The sequence below is a fragment of the Rissa tridactyla genome, chromosome 2, assembly GCF_028500815.1.
Source record: "Rissa tridactyla isolate bRisTri1 chromosome 2, bRisTri1.patW.cur.20221130, whole genome shotgun sequence".
In the NCBI taxonomy this organism is placed as follows: domain Eukaryota; kingdom Metazoa; phylum Chordata; class Aves; order Charadriiformes; family Laridae; genus Rissa; species Rissa tridactyla.
Window position 1 is genome coordinate 4,675,452 of NC_071467.1, and position 22,672 is coordinate 4,698,123.

Below are 22,672 nucleotides of genomic sequence, written 5' to 3' on the forward strand. Positions count from 1 at the left end.
CTAATATTTCCTGTGGGTAGTGGGGAAGGGATGGGAGAAGAAGGGGCAGGCATTGGCCTCCTGAAAGTGTGCTAAAATTGAGTGGTTTTAAACACGCACCTTTACGCAACCTCTTTCCTAGCCTAAACCCTTCCTCTTAATCTGCTTTCCACCCATGTACACTCTCAGCCAAATTTACAAAGCCTACATCTTTTTATACTTCTGTCTAAACGCCCTTTAGGAGAGCAAGTCATCAGGTGAACCTGTGAATGCACAATTGCCGTCTGAGTTTCGGTTTTCTGTTCAGAATTTGAGTTTGGCCCTCACCTCTGACCGAGAGGTAATTTTGCCACAGCGATAATAGATGAAATGGGATAGCGCTTCCATGCTCTTTATTACGAAGTAATTGCCACCAGGGAAATTTTCCAGCAGGCAATTGCCTGTTCTTTACTGTAAAAAGAAACCTTTCAGCTCTTTGGATGGGGTTCTGGTGGCGGAGACTTGCAGATGCAGAACCGAGATTTGGGCACCCAGCTTTTGAAACTTGCAACACCGAGGCTCAAATCAGTGCTTTTCTATTGAACGTGGATTGTGGAGCAGGTTACGAAAAGGGAACGGCTGAGAACTCCTTGCTGAACAGGAGTCTTACTTTTCAAGGAAATCAAAAATTAAGGCCACTTTTGAAATTAAAAGAATGTCAACAGGCTGTTGCCAAATCACATAATGCTTTAATAAAGCTTGCTTCAAGAGGATTGTCAAAGCTGCAGCCCCTTAAGCTCTATTCTCCTCCGAGTCTCCTGTGTGCTTGTTGCAACAGTATTTCTGCTGTGATGCACCCTCTGGGACTCCATTTTAATCATCCTCTTTCAACCAAACAACAGTTGAGAAGGTTTCAGATATGCTTCCTGCAGGCTATTTTGCAAGAAATTATTGGAAAAGTTTTGAGCTGCTGGTTCAGTTCAATGATAAAATTTAATACAAGCCCATTTAACTAAACAGGGAAAAACCAGGTCATAGATTTTATTTACGTTGGTTTGGATAAATCCCCAATAGCTCATGTCGCTCCATAAACATATTCCTCTCTCTGAAGTCTTGAGTAAGAGTGGGTACAAAGCAGCACAGATGCAGATTTTTCCATAAATAGATAAACCCACTAATATACTTGTATTAACATTTGGTGATCTTCAGTTGGAGCCTCGTGATGGATTTTTTGCAGTGTAGGAGATGCAGAGCACATAAACTGGGTATGACCTGTTTGTCTACAGAAATAAATTGGATTTAAAGGGTTTCATCGGACAAGCAAGCATAACTTGCCCACAATCAGAATGACTTGAAAGCCTTAAACTCTGCAAAGAAGAACAGGATGAGTAGGTAGCAAAGAGGAGGGAGACATTTAGCTGGGGGCAGCGATGGACAGGCAGTGGCTGGCAAGAGCACTGAAATATTTAGCAAGCAGTGCTAGACCTGGTAGGCGGTTCTACTTGTGCTTTGAAACTCAGAAGAGATTCAAGTCCTTGATTTCGTGTTGTTCCTGATTTGGAGAAAAGTGTGTAATACATATTCCCACTGCTGGGGACGACGTCTAGCAAACGAGGTCTCCCCCTCCCAGTCGCAGTCTTTGGAAGCTGTTGCGCTGTGTATAAAATAGCATTAAAGTTCATGAAAGCGGGTCTTCTAAATAACTGGGCTGTCACTGTAGCATCTCTCAGCTGTTCCTATTTACGTTGAGTCCCCGTGTAAAGTGGGTGCTTTATGAAGTTGTTTCAGCCTTGAAATTTCCCCATGTCCATGTGGCATTCTGAAAAGTAAAGACTTGGGTGCAGACACCTTCTTGGGATCGGGTAAGCAGAAGGATTTGAGTCTGAGTTTCTATTGTATGTAGGGAACGGTGACTGCTGCATTACGCTGCTCTACAGCAAAGTTAGATGGCATCTTACCAGGCTGTGAGGAGTGCTCCATGTGAGGACGGAGATGGTGTTTTGCATAGACACAACACAGGTCCTGGGCAGGCACTCGGACACTCCTGCACGTCACCCCACCAGCATCTTACACAGGAGCTGGGGGGAGACTTCGGAGGAAGTCAGATGAGGTTAAACTTCAGAGGCAGAGCTGGAGATTGGCAGTTGAATGCCAAAATCACAAGCTCATCGTCTACCTCCTGATTACTTCAGTACGTAAAATTTTAGCGAAGCAAACTTTCTGCAAATAAATGAATTACCTGGAAGCTGGAACTGGGGACATGTAATGTCAAGACACAGACGTTCCTGTAACAGGCAGTCATAGTATCTTAGAGTTGCCTAGGTTGGAAGGGACCTTTCAGATCATCGAGTCCAACCATCAGCCTAACTCTGACAAAAACCATCACTTGGGAGAAGAGACTGACCCCCACCTCTCAACACCCAGCGGTAAGTCTTCAGAAACAGCTTCCACACTCAGCTCAAGAAGCCTTAATGCACTTCCAGAGCAGAAATGCTGACACAGAGAACGGTGAGGAGAAAGGATCAGTCCCTACATTGGCCTGATTCTGTCCTCAATGTCAGTTTTGTCTTTGGCAAGCGTCCTGCCACGAGGCGGTGCAGTCTCTTTTAATACACCGATAAATTTTGTATAGCTGCTGTTCAGATCATCCTAACCTTGAATTTCTATCCTCTGGATCACAATTTATGTTCTCTGGCTCGAGAGGTAAACTGAACTCTATCGTTTTCTATGTGTTCTCATGTATAGACTGTTTAAAAACAAGAATTTCCTCCTTTTATCAGTTGTGCTGCTCTGTAAACAATGGTCTCTCAATAATTCAGTCTATCAGAATTGAGGCCTCCCAGGATAATTTGCAAATTCCAAAAATATCCTTCTGGCTTTAAATGAGCTCTTGGTCTGTAGATGTTTAATACCTCTTACAAATGTCATATCTGGACACTTCTGGAAATTAAAGCATTTCTTTGGAAGCTGGAGATCAAGTTCACAGACTTCAGAGTTCACGTAGGTGGCAGGAAAATTCGTATTAAATTACATATGCTAAAATTAGCGTTCAACTTCGACACTCTAGGAGAAATCTTCACGGATCTAAACCCGACGAAATGCCTTGCGTACTGAGAGAAAGGATTGTTTACCGGGGTAGGTTAGTTGTAGCGGATACTGTTGCAGCATTCGCTGTGTTTTCCTTGCCTGATTTGGAAAGTCGAGCAGTGTCTTACCAAGCCAGGCATTTTCTGGCAAGGAAGAGTCATTTCAGGCATACCTGCTGTCTGACACGCACCACATCAGGTGACTTCAGAATGATTGTTTATCATACTCGGGTGCAAATTAGACAATTTATGTAGCGATGGGATGCTGCTGCAGCCTCGGAAACGTCTGGTCTGGCGTTCTGTTGCAAGCTACAACAGAAATAAAGACCACATACACTGTGCTCTGCTCCTTCTTTTTCCCCTCGAGTTGTTATTCCGTAAAACTTTACAAAAATAGGTTTCTGGTTGCTTGGCTTTGGTGTCAGTTTGTCACCTCAGTAGTGGTTCTGCACTATATCTGCCTCTTTAGAAAAACTGTTTATTCGAAGGGTTTGTTTTTTTCACTAAATATTAGTGCCTTTGCAACGTAAGTTACTTTATAGTGACTTTAAACGAGAGCAGAAGGAAGCTTTGTCTGAAAGTAAAATTGAGTTTAACATTTCCTTCTCTCCTTTTTGGTTCAACAAATAGAAGTATGCGAGAAACGGAGTTTACAAACCCGAACAGGCCAGCATCCCAGAGGTCACCACTAGTGACCTGTGGTGAGCAGCAGCATTGACGCCCCTTCCCTAGCGATTTGCTGGGTCCCCCCAGATTCCGACACGCAGTAAAACAGTGGGGGGGAAGCTTTCAGGATATTCGAGGACGGAGTGGGAAAATAAGATGACGTAATCAGTTAAAAAGCTGAGGGGGACTCTTTCTCTGTAATTTAATTAGGGAGTAATCTTAACAAGTGCTCCCTCCTCCTCTGAGGTGGTCAAAGTCATGGCTCATCAGTCTTGTGCCAGGGGCTCTGTCGGTTTGGATAGCAGTCAGCGGGTGCGAGAGGTTACGGAGATAAATGACGGGGAAGGTTATTTTTCTGCGCTAAGGATTCCTACCCTGTTGACATGGCAAATGTGTTTAAAATAAGTTTTCAAATGGTTTGAAGCTGTAACCTTCAGGAGGCAGGTTTGGTACAACTTTCTGTCTGTCAGATATGAAAGGATTGCCAAATTCCATCTTGAAAATTATTTAGGTTTCAATATTAAAAATTCTTTAGGTTTCCTTTGTTGGATGACTGAATAATGCTGCATTGCTGACTACACTTGTAACTCATATATATATATATATATATATGTATATGTAACTCGTTCCATTCCTTTATAAGTTCAAATGGCAAGAAAAAGGGTACAAGCAGAGTGATGTAAAGTAAAACTGCTTTTCACAATATGATAAAAACATTTGTCTGGTTGTTTGGAAGAGAGTTCTGTTCTACTTTGTCCCCATTAGGGCCTAATTCTCACAATTTGCACATTTGGGAAGGAAGTGTTTACTGATTTAGTTGCTGGTGTGCTCCACTTGTTTAACTTTAGATTTTATTGGTAAATTTATCCTTCCACGCATAGCCTCACTGGTTGTGAAACGTAACACGTGCAAGTAAGGATTGCATCTAAAAGAGTCTGGGGTAAGAAGTCTTTTTCATCTTGTGTGATTTCATTTCATTCCAAACTATCAACTCTGGTTATTTGGTGCAAAGCGACTCCATGGATCTCCTTATCCTTCGTGCAGAAATGCAAGTAGTATAAGTTTTATTTATATGCCACTCCTCCGGGACGCAGTAAGTTAGTTGGAGCGTGGCTGAGACTCGGGGGTTAAGTTCTCCTCTAGTTACCAAAATTTCCGGTGTGTGCAACTTTGTCTTAAAACCCTGCAAGCCGAAAATACTTAAGAACCAGTTTTTAATATAGCTGGAGTTTAGAAGGCTGCAATATGAAAGCAGCTCTGCTTTTAAATCTCTCTGGTACACGTGTAGAACGTGTTTCCTGTAAGTTAAAGTTGAAGCCAAAACACACAAGTTTATAGAAGACGGCGTGGAGGAAAGTTGGAAAGTTTGAGGCAGGCTACGTAAACACCAACACCGTCTTTTTAATCAGCCCCCATGATTTCATCCGGGAGGATGGTTTTCTGTAATGCTTTACCCACAAGGCAGGCAGGTGGTGGCATGAATAGCTATAGAGGAAAACCACTTTTTTGGGGGGAGGGGAGGATAAAAATTCTCTGTTTGATAGTCCCGTCACTGATACTTGTGCGTCTAGAGATTGTTAAAACAACTGGAGAACTGCAGTGTTTTTCCTGGAGCAATGGTCTACGTGGAAAACCATGCCTGCAAACTACAACCTGCACTTCATTTGTCGAAGCAAATAGGAAAAGCACTAATAGGATTTATGTTTCACTTGATATAGCCACATGAGGAATTAACCTTAATAAAGGCAACTGCGTAGAGGAATGCAGCTTCTCTTGAGGAGCTTAGTATGAGTTATTTTCAAAATTCCTCTGTGGGTTTTTTTTTAAGTAGACAATGAATAATGAGTTAGAAGAATCGGTGCGTTTATTTATGTGTAATTCAGCAACACTTTTAAAATAGCAAATAATTTAAAAGTGAATGCGGTGTTACTGTTCTTCGCTGACTTTTAGCTGGTGTGGCTTCCTAATGGCACAGTTGTGACAGAAATGATCACAGGCAGAGTTGTTTATTCCTATCATAAACAAACCTATAGTCCTAACAAGTTTAGGAAGGCCAGAATTGCTTTTGCAGTGTAGTAACAATTAACAATACACTTTTTGTAAGCCTGTTGTGGGAATGCTGGCTTTTTGGGAGGCTTTCCCTATGGAAAAGAAGGGGAGTAAAGCACTTTGAGACTGCATGACATGAATGGCCTAAGGAGCATCGGTAGGATTGATTCAGCTCTTCCCCCACCTCCCCGAATAGTTTGGGCATTTCTAGCTGGGAGAATGGCTTTTGGAATATGAAGTTTATATGAGGTACCTATAATGTTTATTAGTTGTTATATTTATTTTACTTTAGCTCAGCTAGGGTAATTACAGAAGGAGCTGCCTGCACCAGTTACTAACCCTATAAAAGACTATGCAAATGTGAGCCCGGCTGTCAAGACCAACTGTCTGGTCAGTATTCCCTGGGAAGATGAAGGTTCTCAGACGGTATCTGCAGGGGCAATAGACCAAAAAACACCTTGAGTCACTGTTTTCACGTGGCTTCCAAGCGTGTAGTCAAGACTAAAAATTGAGGAAGAGGAGGATGAGTTTTATCAATGTGCAAAGACAAGCTCCTTGTGTTATACTGGGCTGTGCACTTGCTAATACACGCAATTTGAGGCTGGAAATTAACTGGGTTTTTTGCTGCTTGCAATTCAAGGGCGCAAATGTTATGCTGACCATACTCTGCCTGGCTGCCTGCTCGACAACAGATATTTTTTGGCTACCTTCGAGTCTGTTTGCTTTCCTTTTTCAAGTTCTGTTCCTGGGTACGCTGACCAGATGCCATGCTGGGCTAAGTTATCTGCCAGTCATTTGTTTGGCAGCATCAACCACATCCTTTATGGTTTCCTAGGGCTTGGTGGGGTAGAACAGGCACATCGGGAGTAAACTTTTGCTGCAGTGAATGGGAATTTAATACCTGGGTGATGCCTTCTAGCCCAGTGTTGGCTACGATGGTATTTTAAGTCTTAACCTTGAGCGAGTCTCATTAAACTTGGGATGTGTTGGCCATGCTCTTCATCTTGCCTTTGCTTAATTATGTTAATCATGCTTCTGCCTCCCCTTGAGGTCCAGTTAGAGCAGTGCAGAAGGGTTGTCAAAGCTTCCCTTAGGCACAAAATCCTCGTCCCGCAGAGCAGCACAGGACCAGAGCACCCAAGCAAGGGCTCAGGCTGCACCTACTGCTGCCTCGTGATGCTGCTGTGCACCCCCATATTGAATAGGTCCCCATTAAGCAAGTATGATTTTAATTGAAAACTTATTTTTAAGCAGAACAGGAAAGTTGTTCGCTTCCCAGATTTTTTTAGGGGGTGGGAGGGGGTCAGTTCAGTCAGGGTTGAACATGGAGTTCAGAGTTGACAGTTCAGGTTTAGCTCTACTTGGAGGAAAAAATAGGTGTTAACGCCAGGTTTTGGTTAGGATTTGCTTCAGCTGTGTAAGTAGATGGCCATATTCCGGAGTATTAATGTGTTAATCGCTGCAACAAAAGCTCCACTGTTGATTAACAGAACAGGCTTGCGAGTTGGTGCTGAAAGATTTTCTATTGTATATGTGAGAGCCTCTTGAGTTTGGGAATTTTAAAGTGCATTTGAGCCGAACTGCCTTTGTTTATAAATTTGCCAATATTCTGGAAGTGGTGACGAAAAACCCTATTGAGCTTTGGATAAACTGGGATGCTGCGTATCTTCAGGCAACACATGTCAGTGTAATTGATGTCTAATCTCGCGGGGAGACGGAGCGAAGTGCTGCAGCATTGCGTAATGCAGGGAGTCGAAGTGGGGCATCATGTACAGCTGATGCATTTTAATTACATCCCGTCAAGGCGAGGGAAGGATTAGTGTGGCAAAACAATTTATTGATTGCTGCGTTCAGATACGTGTCTGGCGTACATTTAGACGCCTGTGAGTGATGGGAAATGGATGCGAGGGTAGCTGCGTGTGACCTTTGAGCCTTTCTGTATCTGCAGCTTGCTAAACTGGCCAGCAACAGGAGACAGCGTTCACAGCCTGGGAATAAATACACTGACATTGTGAAGTTAGCCTCGGGTGGTTATACCAACATATATGTCTAGCTGAACACTACCTACGTTTTTCTGGGACCGTGAAGAACGTTCACGTACATCAAATAAAAAGAACAGCTTTTTATTTGATGTAAACACCTTTGTTACGTCCCTAAAACTGCTCTTTAGTGGAGGTTAAAAGGATTTTTTTTTTTTTTATTACTGCTGGTTCGGCACACTGGAATTTGTGTCAGATTTAATCTATATTCAATTTCAGCTCGCTAAGCACCATGATCCAAATTTATTATTAGTGTCAAAGTGATGTATTTCTAAATTTTGCTTAATAAGTGAGAGAGGAAGAAAAGTTGAAAACAAGTGTCCCAAGAGCCAAAAAGGACGGCACAGATGATCTAGAAAACTCGAGTGACTCAGTTTCAGCAGTCGATGGGAGCTCTTGGCAATGTTGCCTTTCCTTGCCCTCTCTGGATCTTCATTACCTGCTGCAGCATGGAGAAAGCTTGTTTGGCACTCTCAGTGTTGGAGTGTAAAAGGTTCGGCTTCTGGCTTAAGTAAACCTGGCGCTTCTCCCTGGTCTGAATGTACCCCGACAAAAATAAATACTGTAGTTTGGGTGAGGATACAGTTTTGTGCAACCTATAGGAATTGCTAAGCATTTTTACTATAGTAAAAAAATCTGCAACAGGAACTGATTCTTTGGTCTCTCCTTAAGCAGAGCATGTCATATGCGTCGCCTTTGATTCCAGCAGGAGTGGCCAATATTGATATATTTGTCTATTAGCAATTGCTTGATATATCGGATACAGAAGTAGAAAGCTGAATTGCTAGAAGGGCAGTAAACTAGAAATAATGTTCTACCTGAATTACTCCAGGTTACTCCTGTGGAAGTAGGTTAGTAGGAGGGTTAGAAACTTTAAATAATTAAAGCTTTAAAAGCTTGACTTGACAGCATTTGTGATCGCGCTAGAAGGAAAACCATATTTGCCTGCCTGTAGATCGGCGCTTGTGTTCTTCCCCCGATGCCTCAGCTGCTCTCAGGCTTTTGCTTCCCCTCTCCCCCTTCTGCGCGTACCTTTGGCTCACTTCTCTTAACATATGCTTCTCTTTCCTGACGCAGCACTGTAAAACTGGGTTATAAACTAGAAATTGTCAGGGAAGCCACATAAACCTTTCTACAACTTTGGCAGAATGGCAGTATAGCAGCAGAGCTTAATGAAACACTGATGACTCCCACGGTTGCCAAATATGAGAAGGGGAGGACAGTTGTAGGAGGTTGAGAAGCAATAATTGAGCCGAGACAGAAAATGGGAAAACTGGAGGATGAAATCCTTTAAGAGGCCTGTCGCATATTTCCTTAATTCCCTTTTTCAGAAGTGTTCTTTAACCCAACATGGTTGCTGCTGGCATGCTATTGCATGGATAATTTCAAAAGCTATCGCCGTACCAAAAGGCAGAATAGCTTTGCCAGAAAGGGATATTACTCTTCTGCAGCTTAGAAACACCTCCAGCACTCTGTACACGAAACGCTGTGCTGATATTTCTGTACTGAAGCTGTTGGAGGGCAAGAGCATTGTTTTACTACCACTTTAGTAGTTGTTCTTTCAAAATGGGTGGCTCTAGTCTAGTTGTAGGCATGGCCTGTAGTAGTTGTAATAGTTTCCAAATTTTTGGAATGTGTTTCTGCTGCAAAAGTGTGGCTTGTTTGCAGCCAACTGCTAAGGAAATTTAAAATCTGAAATCCAAGTTTTAAGGAAACGTTGGACAGGTTTTGCAGCATCTCTAACCTAATTTCATCCTTTTAACATTCCTATTAATTATTTGTTCATATATCACAAATCTAGATCCAGCTTTCATCTGTAATCTTGTCCTTAAGACAGGGAGTGACTAGAGCAGAAATGTAGGTGCCTTTTAAAGGCAGGAATCAGCTGTGAAAGTTTTGGATGTCACAGCGGTGCAGGCAGCGGATCCCCGTCCTGGAAGAGGCAGAGAGACAGCGCTCCAGCCCTCTGCCGTGCAAAGTGTCTCCTTGCTCCTGTGGATCTTTCCCGATGCATTCATTGTGGGCTGCAGCTGACTTCTGCAGGTAGCTTTGGAAAGAATTTTCTACATTTTGCCCTTGGATATCAGTCCTTTGAAGTACCGTGCTTTTTACGCCCTTGTAATATTCCTATTAATTATTTGTTCTACTGATTATCGCTCCCCTCATTGCTAATTACCCCATCGAAATGGGGGAATCGTGCTTTTTTCCTTCCATTCTCGTGTCCCACAACTGATTTGAAGGGACAGCTTTATCCTCACTCCGTATCATCCAGAGCAATGGCTGAGTGAGAGCCCAGCGCTCCCAGCCGTTGTGCGGACATCCCTGCTGACGAGAGCTAAACGGGGGCGGGGGGGGAAGAAAAGGATAGACCTTTTGCAACTGGGTAATAGTTTGTATTCCAGAAAAGTATGTTCACATTGCAGAGTGCACGTCCTCCTGCCTATGAGATGTATATAACGTGCTGACAGCTTGTGAATGTTGCAGGCTAAGCAGAAGAGCTCTTATTTGACAGGCACAAGAAGAATTTCAGGATGTGAATTTTACCACTGGGAAGATTTAAGCCACAGTTTTGATATCGCTCCTATTTTATGTGGTGTTTATTGCAATAGGTCATTCCTGAGACACTGAGGGAATAAAGATGCCTGACAACTTGATAGGCGATCATTTTTATGTAGAAAGCCTAGCAGCAATTAAAAACCTCATGGTACCGATTTTCTTCTGAGTTCTTCCACCTGCGTGCCTGCAATCAACATGATCGCACATACTGGTCAGTATAAACTGGTCAGTATAATTTTCCTCCAGTATTGTTGTGCAATTTGCAGCTTGTTAAGAGCGGCTTCTGAACAAGCACATGGCTTGAGCAAGTGTTGTCTTATCATACAGCCTGGGAAGGCTTAATTTAATGACGAGCCAAATTTTCACATAAAAATGAAGTGCAGTATAGGGCGGCATTTCTTCTCACACCAGCAGCCGTAAGATACTGTAGCATTAGGGATGCAAATTAGAGGCTCTCTCGTCTCAGATGGTATCACACCCTGATGTCAAGTAGTACTTAAAATTATTTCCTTCTTAAAAGCTCGCGCTCCCACATTTGGAAGCTACTCAAATCATGGTAATGGGCACCAGGAGAAATTCCTGTGCTTTTTCATATCCCTTCCCTGTTAGTCAGAGTTCCTATTTCAATCCAGAAGTTAGGAAGGTGGTTTCTCACGGGTGGAATAAACTCAATGTACAAGTGCTGACTGTACTCCAAGAGTACTCAGATCACCAGTCAAGTCTATTCCAGCGCATTGGTTCAACATATATTGGCTCAGGTTTGGGTTTTTTGGCAGCTGGGAGTCCCGCAGGAGCTCTAAGCCGTTGGAAGTCCTAAAATCTGAGGGGAGATAGCAAGAAGCAAAAGGATTTGTGGTTGAAGTTTCATGGCGATACAGCTGTCAAAATAGGCAAGCAGCCTTGTTTGCAGTTTCTCTTGGGGACCCAAATGTGGGGCAACTCTGTATTTTTATTTTAAATATAAGGGAGTGGATATCGGGGTGCATTTATGAAACGCAGCTGCATTCTGAAATCCCGATTCCTCATATAGACACAGCAAAGCGAAAATGCTTGAGTTTGCGGTGGTTCCTATGATTCTGTTGTACCAAGATGAAGAGCAGATACCGGGGTCCTAACTTTTTCATGGCTTTTTGACAAGCATTGGTTTTGCTTGCTACAGTCTTTAAAAGCATAGTCTAAACAAAGCAGCTTGTATAAGCAGTGCATTTTAAACAGATCAATGCAAAACATTTTTAGCAGCACGCAGTGTTTTATACAGGGATGAAATTGCAGAATACAAAGTATTTGCAGGGCATGACAGCTTCTTCTGTTAGTTCAGAAATTTGTATGGTGTTTACTTTAAGAGTATAAACAAGTCTCTAGGTGATGATTTCTGACAAACGAAAATAGGAGCTTAGCATCCTATTCCCATATCAGATCTTATTGTTAAGCTTATAAAGAACTATTTTTCCCCCAATAGAACTTATCAAAAAGAGGTTTTGAATAGAAACTGCTGCATGTGGCTTAATCTTTCTTCCATGTAACTCGTGACCTCACGCAGCCCTTCGGCTGATGGTGACACAGTGAGCATTTCCTGTGAACCGTGAGCAGCGCTGGTCCCACTATTGTTGGGCACTTTTTTTGTCTGGGAAAAAACAAACCCTTATTTACTAGAAGCCAGTGTCCTGTTTGTTTGTAGCTGGCTGGGAAATGCCATATTACAAGGGTCTCAGTGGCAGTCGTCGCCGCTAACAGAAGCTGTTGTTGTGTTTTGCTCTTTTTCTCACTGATTTGTATGAGACTTCTGAGTCTGCCTTGTGACCTGCTCCACATTCAGTTCACGGCACAAATACTAACCTTGTTTATCCGATATGTTTTTTCCCTCCTCGGTGTTTCCTCAGATTAGCTGTCAGTAAAAGGCTAAATAATAATGCTCCAGTTATTATTCCTCCCCCAAGAGGCCACCAGGTTACTTCTCCAAGTTGGCGGATGGCGGTTCGCTGTTAGAGCTGCTACCTGGCAAGGCAAGCACGGCGGTGGAAAATTACAGACAAAATAAAAGAACAGAATTAAACTGGTAATGGGACGCAGCTGCTTTGGCCTTCAAGTCCGCATGCGAGTCCGAGCAGCTTCTGGTAAAGCGTTTGCTGCGCGATACTTCTCTTGGCCATACGAAATCGGTCCCAGCCTAGTTGTAGCCTGTTCCAGGTGGGTATGGCAGCTCTCGGTGGTTGGGACATTTTACATTTGGCAGTAAGAGGTTGTGGCGAGGCAGTCATGTGGATGACAAGCTTGCTGTGCGGTACTGCCTTGAAATCTAGTCAAAGCCGGCATCCGTACATCTGTTCTGCACATCAGAGACTGGATGCTGCAGGGCTGCTGGCCGGGCACATCGCCGTAGCCAAGATGATTTAAAATACGTGCTGTGTCTGAGTCCTTGCCACTAGATGGGGGTATCAAAAGGAACTTCTTGGTGTCAAAATACTCCCTTTATCTCATCGTTTCTGCTCATTTTCATCCTGTCCTGGCTGGGATGCCTTCTTAACTGTCTTCCCGTTTTAAAATATGGTCAAGTTGCGTAGGTATAGCAGCATATATATACGGAGAAAAGAGCCATTAGGCTATGTAATTATCTTCCCTGACTGCATGGTGCCCTTCGCAGACATAATTTCTATGAAGTTTTATTATTGGAGCTCATTCTTGTTGCGAGGCATCAAACTTTTGGAAGTTTTTTTTATATATATACACACACATATACACACTATTTCCATTTTCAGTCTTCTATTTATTTTGCTTCTACTGCCAAATCCTGCACGCCAACCTAAATATGCATATCACGAATGCAGACATTCAAGATACTAAAACCAGAATAGCCTCTTTTAAGGGAAAAAAGTATTTTGGGGTTGGAGTTGTCCTTGTCTGTCTGAAACTTTATCATTTATATCAATATGTCTAGCGCTAAAGCAAACCTACTGTTGCAATGATAAAGCATCTGTAGATTCTGCCAGTATGAGGCATGAATTCTGTGAAGAACATGTTCTGAAGTCTTGCTTCCTGGGACAGTGGAGGTAGTGCTCAGTGCCTTGGAAAGCTCTCTCCTGGAAGACCCATGGTAGACCATGGCTGTGAGCTTTACCAAAGCCTGACTTTACACCAACAGCGCAGTCATCAGAGGTGACAACTGAATCTCTACAGGGAGAGAAGGCTCTTCTAGTCACCAGAGCTGTTGTCTCGCAGCGTTTTGGTTCACTTGGTAGACTATGGCTTATCAATAACACATCTCAACTTTAAGATATAGCAAGCAAATGCAAAAGGAGGCTTTGGGTAACTAACTTTACTACCCATTGCTGAAACGATTGCTCAGTTTGCCTGCCCATACACTGTTCAGGTGAGGAGTCTGCCGTCTGTCAGACGGGTTCAGGAGGGAATTCTCCCACCAGCAAACGAATTTTTCCTGTGCTGTTTTATTTTGACTTGCACGTGTACCAGCTTCCCACCGGGAATCCTCTCTAACCCTACTCAGTAGTTTTCCACTTGAGTAACCAACTAAATTCTAATGTGACGATATCACTGTTTACATACTTATGATAAAGAAAAGTCATACACTTCACTTAATAAATTATAACTATTTTGAATTCTGCGTAACTGTATATAAAACACATATGATGATTTTATAAACTGCTAGCTTACACTGGGAATGCAATTTATAAGAGCCCTGGCACTTAGGTTACGGAAGTAGTCCTATAGCATGACTTCTCCAGCAAGAGAAGCAGCAGGTTGTGCTGGTGTTGATGGTTCCTACCATTATACAGTCTGTGGGAATTGCTCGTGTTTCGCTTGAAAGTTATCCCTTTCCTGTTTACTTGGAGGAGCACTGAAAGCTTTTTAGAAATTCTTCCATTTTTCTTGGCATGGGGCTATTAATTCTTGTATAGATTTTTATCGTGGCCTCTTTTTCTAAAGATAGATATTTTGACCTCTAAAGAGTAGTTCAATAAAAAAAAGTCAAAGTGGTTTGTCTAAAGCAGGATCTCCAAACATAATGTTCATGGGTTTTCAAGTGTCCTTTTTACCCTTCCATAAAAGCTCCATCCCGAGCTCCGCTCTGAAACAATTGAGATTCGTGTCTTTTTCAAAGTAAGCCATTTTCAATGTAAATATTTGGATTTAGGCTTTTATTTATAATACTTCGATGTTAGGAAGATCACCCTTTTCAATCCGTGAATATAAAGCCTTCTCAAGAAAGCATTTGAGTCTCTCTCCTCTGACTCAGACATGGAAAGATAAGGCTCCCTGATTGTAGGCATGTAACAGAGGTTGGGTAAAAAACCCTTTTTATCCTTCCTTTTACTGGCTTGTAAAATCAAACCAGAATGCAGACCTTAATCTGATTGCGAGTTATTACATCCAGAGTTGACCTTGAGTGTACTGAAGTCAAAGTCGTGCTGGCAGTAAAAATCACTTTGTTTTTTAATAACCTTAGGACATTTTTATGACAGTTGGTTAAGTGTGGCTATAAAGCATAAAAAAATACCTATCTTTCCGATTTAGAAATGTGCAGTTTTTACAGTTGAAGGAAAAATATTTGTAAACAGGTTTTAATTCTCTGCAGAAGTCATCATTTTGAATGGATTAAGTGCTTCCAGAATTTTTTTTGTTAAAATTTTTATACGCCACTGAGAAGTGCCGTTGTAGATTGGAGACAAAGTGGTGGCCACAAGGACAGAGGGACGGTGAGCTGTGCAAGCCCCCGGTGTCCCTGGATATACACTCCCATTGCTTATCCCTGCTGTGTTAGCCTTTCCTTGTTTTCTGCTCTTAGTCTCCATTAAAATGAGTTGGTTGTCTCAATGGATGTTGGAATATTAAAAGAGAGTCTCTTAATTGTATCCAGTTTACTTATATCTATCTATTTAAGGTTGTTTATTCATATGAGATAGGATGATTCTTGTAACGCTAGTAATGAAGCTCTTGCTAGCCTTCATCCCCTGTGTTTATTTAAAGCAACTGTATGATTTATTGCAAAACCTTCCCCATGTCTCAAGTGTTGACTGATGGAGGAGCTCGATGGAGATGTCCCAGCTCATCATTCACAAGTCACAACATAATTCAGAAAAGAAACGTCTGTTCTCAACATACGGCCCTCTTGCAGCGGTATGACATCAAATTATATCAGCTGTTGGTGATCGCTACAACAAAGATCAGTGGCGCTAGTTAAGCTACAGCTCTTAACTTTGTGTAAACCAGTCTCACTGCAGCGAGTTGGCATCACACAATAGCAACCTCTGCGGCTCAACGGGATGGCTCTGCGGAGGCAAAATGGCGTGACTGTTTACACATTGCTATTTCTTCCGTGTCCTGCAGAAAAATCGTTCACCCTAAATGAATCACAACCTGCCTACCATTTAGATTTGCTTGCCTTGAACTAAATGTTTTCCTCTTTCCCGTCATTAATTTCTTTTGAAGCAGACCCCCCGCCCCATCTGTATGCCAGCGCCGGCAGTGATACGCGTAACCATCCTGGAGCGGGTGAGGTGCCAGTTAAACACACGGTGCCTGAACCTCCTCGCTTGGGAAGGCTGTTGAACTCGGTAAAGTTAAAAAGGATGGTTAAACCACAGGGAGGTGGAGGTTTTCTCAGCACTTTTATTTGGATTACTGGCTTGCTGACTTGCACCTTTGCTTAGGGTAGCACTCATTAAGAGAAGCTGAGTGGTGCAAATGAATGTTGAGGTGTGGAGGAATGGTGCTAACAACCACAGCTTCTTGAACAAGAGCTTTAAACTTAATGTGCTCCCCAGCTAAAACTTTAGTGTCAGCCAAGACATCGCCAAACAGTTGGAAAAGCTACGTAAGAGGTAGGGGTTTGAACCGTGATCCGTACAAACGCAACCCTTTCCTAGACATCTAAAACCTGCCGCGAAAGGAGTCAGTAGTTGTAGGGTAAGTGCCCATGCGGAGTGTTGGCCTCAGGTACAGGTTCGTAGCAAGGAAGGATGGCTAAAACACGATGCTTTCCCTTGTGGGCAGGGTGCTCATGGGCATGTGTGGTCCCAAAACACAGGTTGGGCAGTCTCAGAAGAGGCAAGCCTCTTCCAATAACTCTGTACTCGTCAAGGCCATTGTCACTGTTAACTTGTCACCGTTAACTTGTTCATTAGCCGAAGTTGAGTCAAATCACATAGATGTGCTTCAGACCTGGATTTGGAATCCTAATGGTGAATTTGGTTATTTATAGTGAGTTGTGGGCAAAAAATGTCTTCTTTTCCTAGAATATTTCTGCATCACTGCGGAGGGCACCAGTCTCGGGAAAATGTGGTTTATCTCGTGGAAGAAGTCAGCATCGTTAGCTAAGATTTGATGGCACTTCAAACAGGAGATTAGACTTCCAAATTTGCAGCGTAGGCTATTTTGGGCAGGGATTGGTATAATCCTGCTTCAAAATGGATGCCTCAGCGGGTTGCCCTGGGAGCACAAGGTACAGGTTGATCTCAGCAGCAAAGGTCACATACTACTCACACTCACAGAATGGGATTTTGAATAATAAATGGTTTTCCTTCCTAGGGTGAAGGCATTGAGTTTTGCAGTCTTGGCATCAGTTGGACTGCAAGAAATTGATTGTTTTGTTTTTAATGCTTTGCTAAGAAACGTGTCAAAAGTGGTTACCTGACCTGTGCTGATAAACTGGGAGGGAGACGGTCCTCAAAGGGCTCCAGCGGAGCTGCTCTTCTGGGCCAGTCTGCCATCTGCAGGCCATTGCTCTCCGTGCTGGAGAGGTGGAGAGCAGGGCTTTGGGGCTTGCTTTCCTTCTCCAGAAATCATCATTTGTAACAAGTTTTTTCTCCTAGTTAAATCGTACATAATAAATCCGATTTTTCTTTCATTTGATCCTGTGAATAGTCACCTCAGTTCTGAAAAAAAAGCAAAGATGCTTAGAGATAACCAAGCCTTTTTAGCTGCTCGCTAAAGCTTAATGAATAATTGCTTTTTCTTTTGTTGTCGGTTGTTCAATTTTATAAGTAAACATTTTTGTGCTTAGAAATGGGACATTTCATATGACAGTCAAATTGTGTCCATCGTTCCCTGTCCATTAAATCTTTAGATCCGGTGGTGGTATTAGAAGAACAGTACTGCTATAATGTTCAACTCCTGTTGAATGTTAAAAGTTTTGCTGGGAAGGGGATATGTGTATCCGACAACCAGGCAGCTTTCCAAATGTCCCAAAGATCTTTGGATGTATAGTCCACAGATGGATAGAGGATGCAACAAAGATATCAGGCTTCTACACAGCAGACCTTGGCTGCTACTTCTTCACAGGGGTCGTCCCCACCAACAGACCCCATCAAAAAAAAATTCGGCAGACTCCGCAAAATTCAGCAAAAGTGTGATTTTTTTCGACAGTAGTGACTCATCTAGACTAGTGATTCCACTGTTAGATAACTTTTATTTTTTTATTATTTTTATTTCGGTAGCTTAAATATACCTATTGTTAGCTTGTTATTAGCCAGGTATTTGAAACTTAAACGATCTGTGGTTTCCTTGGCTGTTTTTTTAACCATTGATAAGAAATCTTAACTGAAATGTTCCATTTGGTAGGGAATTTGCTGTAGGTAAATTACTGATCGGTTTACAGTTTTCAAAGGTATAACAAAATTTCATGTATAAAGCGAAATTGTGTGTACCACATAACCTTTCAATCTTTTTTGTCTTTGTTTTAGGTCTTCCTGAACAGTACTACAGCCTCACTTGGTTCCTTAGCCCTATCCTGGGCTTGATCTTCACTCCGCTTATAGGTTCGGCTAGTGACCGCTGCACGCTCAGCTGGGGCCGCCGGCGGCCTTTTATTCTTGCTCTCTGCATCGGTGCCCTCTTTGGAGTTGCACTTTTCCTTAATGGCTCTGTTATAGGTAAATAAAGAGGAAATCACCCGCGTGTATCTCCTGCTAACATAACTGCTGTAAGGCTTTTATCTAGGAAGTAAAAATAATGATATGCAGTTGCTTTACCTTATGTTTAGTGTTAAAAATCAGTAGAAATGTCTGCAACGCTGCATTTGAGCTATCCATCTTGCATGTTTTTATTTGAAAGTTACGGCACTGTGCTGTGTTGTGCAATCATAGCTGTAACTGGTAATACAGTCTTATTAATACAGTGGTTGCCAGCATAATGTTTGCAGTCGCTGAGACCAATTTGGTCGATCCTTGACATGGGAAAATTGTAGCAACCTGTTCACAGGGAAATGTTTCCTGTTGTGATCCATTTTCCCTTTAATGCATATCTGGCAACACATCCTGTTTCCAGCATTATTTCAAAAATTATCTTTTCACTTTTTCTGGTGCTTTTCTTAGACCTGGTATTGAAAAAGTCCAGAACACAGTTAATATTTGTTTATCAAAAGCTATGTGGGAAAATAATTTTTCCTGAGCCCCCATCAAAGCTGGTAAAAATAGTTTCCCTTGAACATAGTTTACTACCGAACTTAATCTACAATCTCCAATCTCTTTGTAAATTTAGTGTAGGAGAGGTGACAGCAAGTACATTTGGGGAAGTGTTTACATCATGGTTGGACTGATGCAAATGAAAGGAACTTAGCACCTAATAATATCCTCTTGGCTCTCTTTTTTTTTTTGGGTTAGATGCAGCTCTATTGTGAAAAAGTTTTACTAATTGAGGGAAACGAGCGGAACACTACCTTGGCTCGGCATGTGAGCTTTTTAAAGCCTGATCGGGGTGCCATATGATGGTTTTCAATTTTCTTGAAGCTGCAGTGGATAAACTGTTCAGATGAATGATGGTTAGCTTAGGGTTTGTTTTTTTTTTTTTTAATTTAAAGCAGTAAATATTAATTATTTGAATTGCTATCGTATGGTATCAATTGTATTTTGTAGTTGCGTCTCCAAGACTTACTTCTTCTTGTCCAGATGCATGCAGGATGTTAGACTGCAGCCCTATTACAAGATTTTAATTGATAGGAAGCTCTTACTTCCACACGGTGGTTTAGGTCAGTAGCCATTGATACTGGCAAGCAAAGCTCATACGCGGTGTATAGGTTTATTTTGAAGTATCTCACTTTCTAATAAATCGGCAGAAAATATTATCTTTGATTTTTCTCTAATTCTTTGTTACACGGCAATACAGTCTGTTGCGTAGCTTTCTAGAAAACCTGCGCTTTCCAGAAAACCTGCGCTTTCCAGATACCCCAGTGCTACTTTCCAGATATTCCAGTGCAATGAAACTTCTTTAAAACACAGAAGTTACTGCAATGTACTGTGAAAGTGAGCTGTATTCGTTATGCATCCGTTCCTGGGACGGGGATGTGGTAGATTTTGAATGAATACCCTCTTTTGAAAAGGGCTATAAACACGTCTGTGCCTCTTCCAAGGGAGCCTGGAGCAAACTCAACTGAAGTGAGAGCCATTCCGTGGTCTTCTGTAGATCCATTCCATATTAGAAGACAGAGATTTGCCACTAACATTCAATTTACATCAGCATCAGACAGCACTTGATCTATTTAGAGGAGATGCACAATATGATAAAGCAATATTAGTCTCTCGTTAATTGAACTTTTTGAAACGGTGGCTTGGAGAAATGGAGAAAAGGTATTGCTTACCAGTCTCTCGCAAAAGGAGGTGTCTAGCAGTTTGCAGGAAAAGGCCTCGTTTGTAACCAGATTTCCTTCTAGATGGACCCTGTATGCTCTCATGGTCTGTGCTCTTCCCGTTTTCTGTTCACGCTTTCCTATCCTTAGTCTCCAGTTACTTGCAATCCTAATTTCAATTTGGGGCTACAGGAGATACTGCAAAAAACCTGAGGTGGTCATTGTATCATAGCCTTTTTCATAACCTGGCCTCTGGTAATAGGAGTCATCGGGAGGGGAACGAGGAGCACAGAGCATACTAAAAAAGAGGGGTTTTAATCTTAACAGTCATACAGCCGTGTCCCGGGGGATCTTGTTCCCTTGTTCTCTCCACTGTATGCACTCTTCAGGTTTCCAACAAATCGAAAGCGCTGACACTGTTGGTGTTTTACACTGTAAGGTTCCGCCGAGCGTAGAACACACATAAACGTCTTCAGCATTCAGAGGACTTGGTATAAATGAGGATTGAATGTGCAAGAATCATAGACCTTGAGATTTAGATGATTTTGCTGGCTTAGGCAGTTCGTCTCTTTCCCCAGTTCATTTTCATCAGTGACGCTAATGGTTTTATGAGTCTCTTACATGTGTAATGTTAAAATCTCTCTGATTCAAGTAATTCATGCTTTTATCAATGGTTCATTTCATGACAAATTCTCAGCTATATACTAACGCTGCCTTTCAGCTCTGTAGGCAAAAAGCATTTCATGCCATGCTACCACCAGGAGCTGACTGATGGTTTTTGCAGTGCAAAATACCTTCATGTTGCTTCATCCTTAAAAGTTCCGCTTATAAAAGCGATCCAGAAAATATCAATGTTTAAGAAAAAAGCAAAGAGAGAGGTGAGAGGGTTAAATTTCACGTTATCCTGTTGTGCTGCGACCATTGTGTGTTAGGCATTACATGTTCAGGAATGCTGTCAGCAGTGCACTTACCTGTGTTTGTGACTGATAGATGAGGTACGGCAGTTCGGTTTTGGATGCTCTCCTCTCTCACCATGGCTGTCTTATAAAAACAGCCTTCAGCATTTGAAGGAAAATGCATGCGAGGAACACGAGATAATACCCAATGCTCTCAAAGGTTTAAGAGATACTTTAAAAAATAACATTTTGAAAAATAAATTTCAGTCTTACAAATGTAAAAACGTACTTTTCGTCCCAGACCTTCCATGAATCTGTGTGAATGAGTTAAAATTGCCATTTTACTCTGTAAAGGAATGTTTCCAGTGAGCGCATTGCCTACCTTTCTCTTAAGGAGTTAAGCGTGCTCTTAGTAGTTCTCCCTTTTTGAATGACATGCTCAGATTCCTCTTCCCTTATTCCTCAGGTCTGGCTATTGGCGACGTCCCAAACAAGCAGCCCATTGGTATAGTTCTCACGGTGCTTGGTGTTGTGGTGTTGGACTTTTGCGCTGATGCAACAGAAGGGCCGATTCGGGCCTACTTGTTGGATGTGGTGGACAGTGAAGAACAAGACATGGCCCTTAACATCCATGCGTTTTCAGCTGGTACGGAGTTAGTTGTTATGTTTTTGACAGCTGTCAAGTCTTCCTGATGACCAAGTTGTGACTGAATTGATTTTTCCTGAACTCACTTCTCGTTTTTTCTCTTGGTCTTTCTCTTTCGCAGGTCTTGGAGGAGCAATCGGTTATATGTTAGGAGGGCTGGACTGGACACAGACCTTCTTGGGTAGTATTTTTAAATCTCAAGAACAAGTCCTTTTCTTCTTTGCAGCCATTATTTTCTCTGTCTCCGTTGCTCTCCACCTTTTTAGCATTGAAGAAGAGCAATATAACCCTCAGCAGGACAGGATTGATGACGAAGGAGACACACTTTCCAGTGTCAAATTAAGCGGTAGTCTCCCCCCTCTGAATCGACTGAATGTAATTAGTGAGGAAGAGCCGTATGGAGCCTCTATGTTCCACGACGAGGTTCAGTCAGAGCATGATCTCAATATGGAGTTCCTTGAGGTGAACATTGTAAGAAGCAAGAGTGACTCGGTTCTGCACATGCCCGATGCTACGTTGGAAATTGAATCGGAGCTGCTTTTTCTGCATGACATCGAACCCTCCATTTTTCAGGATGCTTCGTATCCAAACACTCCCCACAACACAAGCCAAGAGATCATGAAGTCCAAACTCAACCACCTGTCTGCTTTCCTCAGGGACAATGAGAAAGAGGAAGAAATGTTGCTCGATAATCGCTTAAATGAAGATAAAGTCCCAAACGTGAATGGCTCTCTACCAAAAGAGTTCCTCAATGGACACGCTAGAATAGGCATGAAGCAATCTAGTACTTCAAACTCCATGCGAAGGCGGAGGCACATGTTCTACCGTCAGCCATCTTACACCTTCTCGTACTATGGCAAAATAGGCTCTCACCGCTATCGGTTTCGCCGGGCCAATGCCATCGTCTTGATAAAGTCCTCACGCAGCATGAACGATATCTACGACATGCAGAAGCGGCAGCGACAGAGGTACAGACACAGGAATCAGAGTGGGACGACAAATTCAAGCGGAGACACAGAGAGCGAAGAGGGGGAAACTGAAACCACTGTCAGACTCTTGTGGTTGTCGATGCTAAAGATGCCAAAGGAGCTGCTGAGACTGTGCGTCTGTCACCTCTTAACTTGGTTTTCGATCATTGCTGAAGCTGTGTTCTACACGGATTTCATGGGACAGGTCATCTTTCAGGGCGATCCAAAGGT

General features: G+C 42.4%; 1 protein-coding gene across 6 annotated transcripts in view; it reads left to right on the forward strand.

The window, feature by feature from the left end:
- Positions 1–22,672, forward strand: part of SLC45A4 (solute carrier family 45 member 4) — a 67,238-nt gene that overhangs the window by 35,071 nt on the left and 9,495 nt on the right. For 5 of the 6 annotated variants that reach the window (XR_008464733.1, XM_054190438.1, XM_054190440.1 and 2 more), the window contains 3 exons: positions 18,052–18,240; positions 21,294–21,473; positions 21,595–22,670. Coding sequence is in view for 5 of the 6 variants with exons in the window: in XM_054190438.1 (XP_054046413.1) it covers positions 18,052–18,240; positions 21,294–21,473; positions 21,595–22,670 (1,445 nt within the window). In the remaining variant the exon portion in view is untranslated. The remainder of the gene's footprint in view (positions 1–18,051; positions 18,241–21,293; positions 21,474–21,594; positions 22,671–22,672) is intronic. The other variant, XM_054190442.1, reaches the window with a different exon arrangement.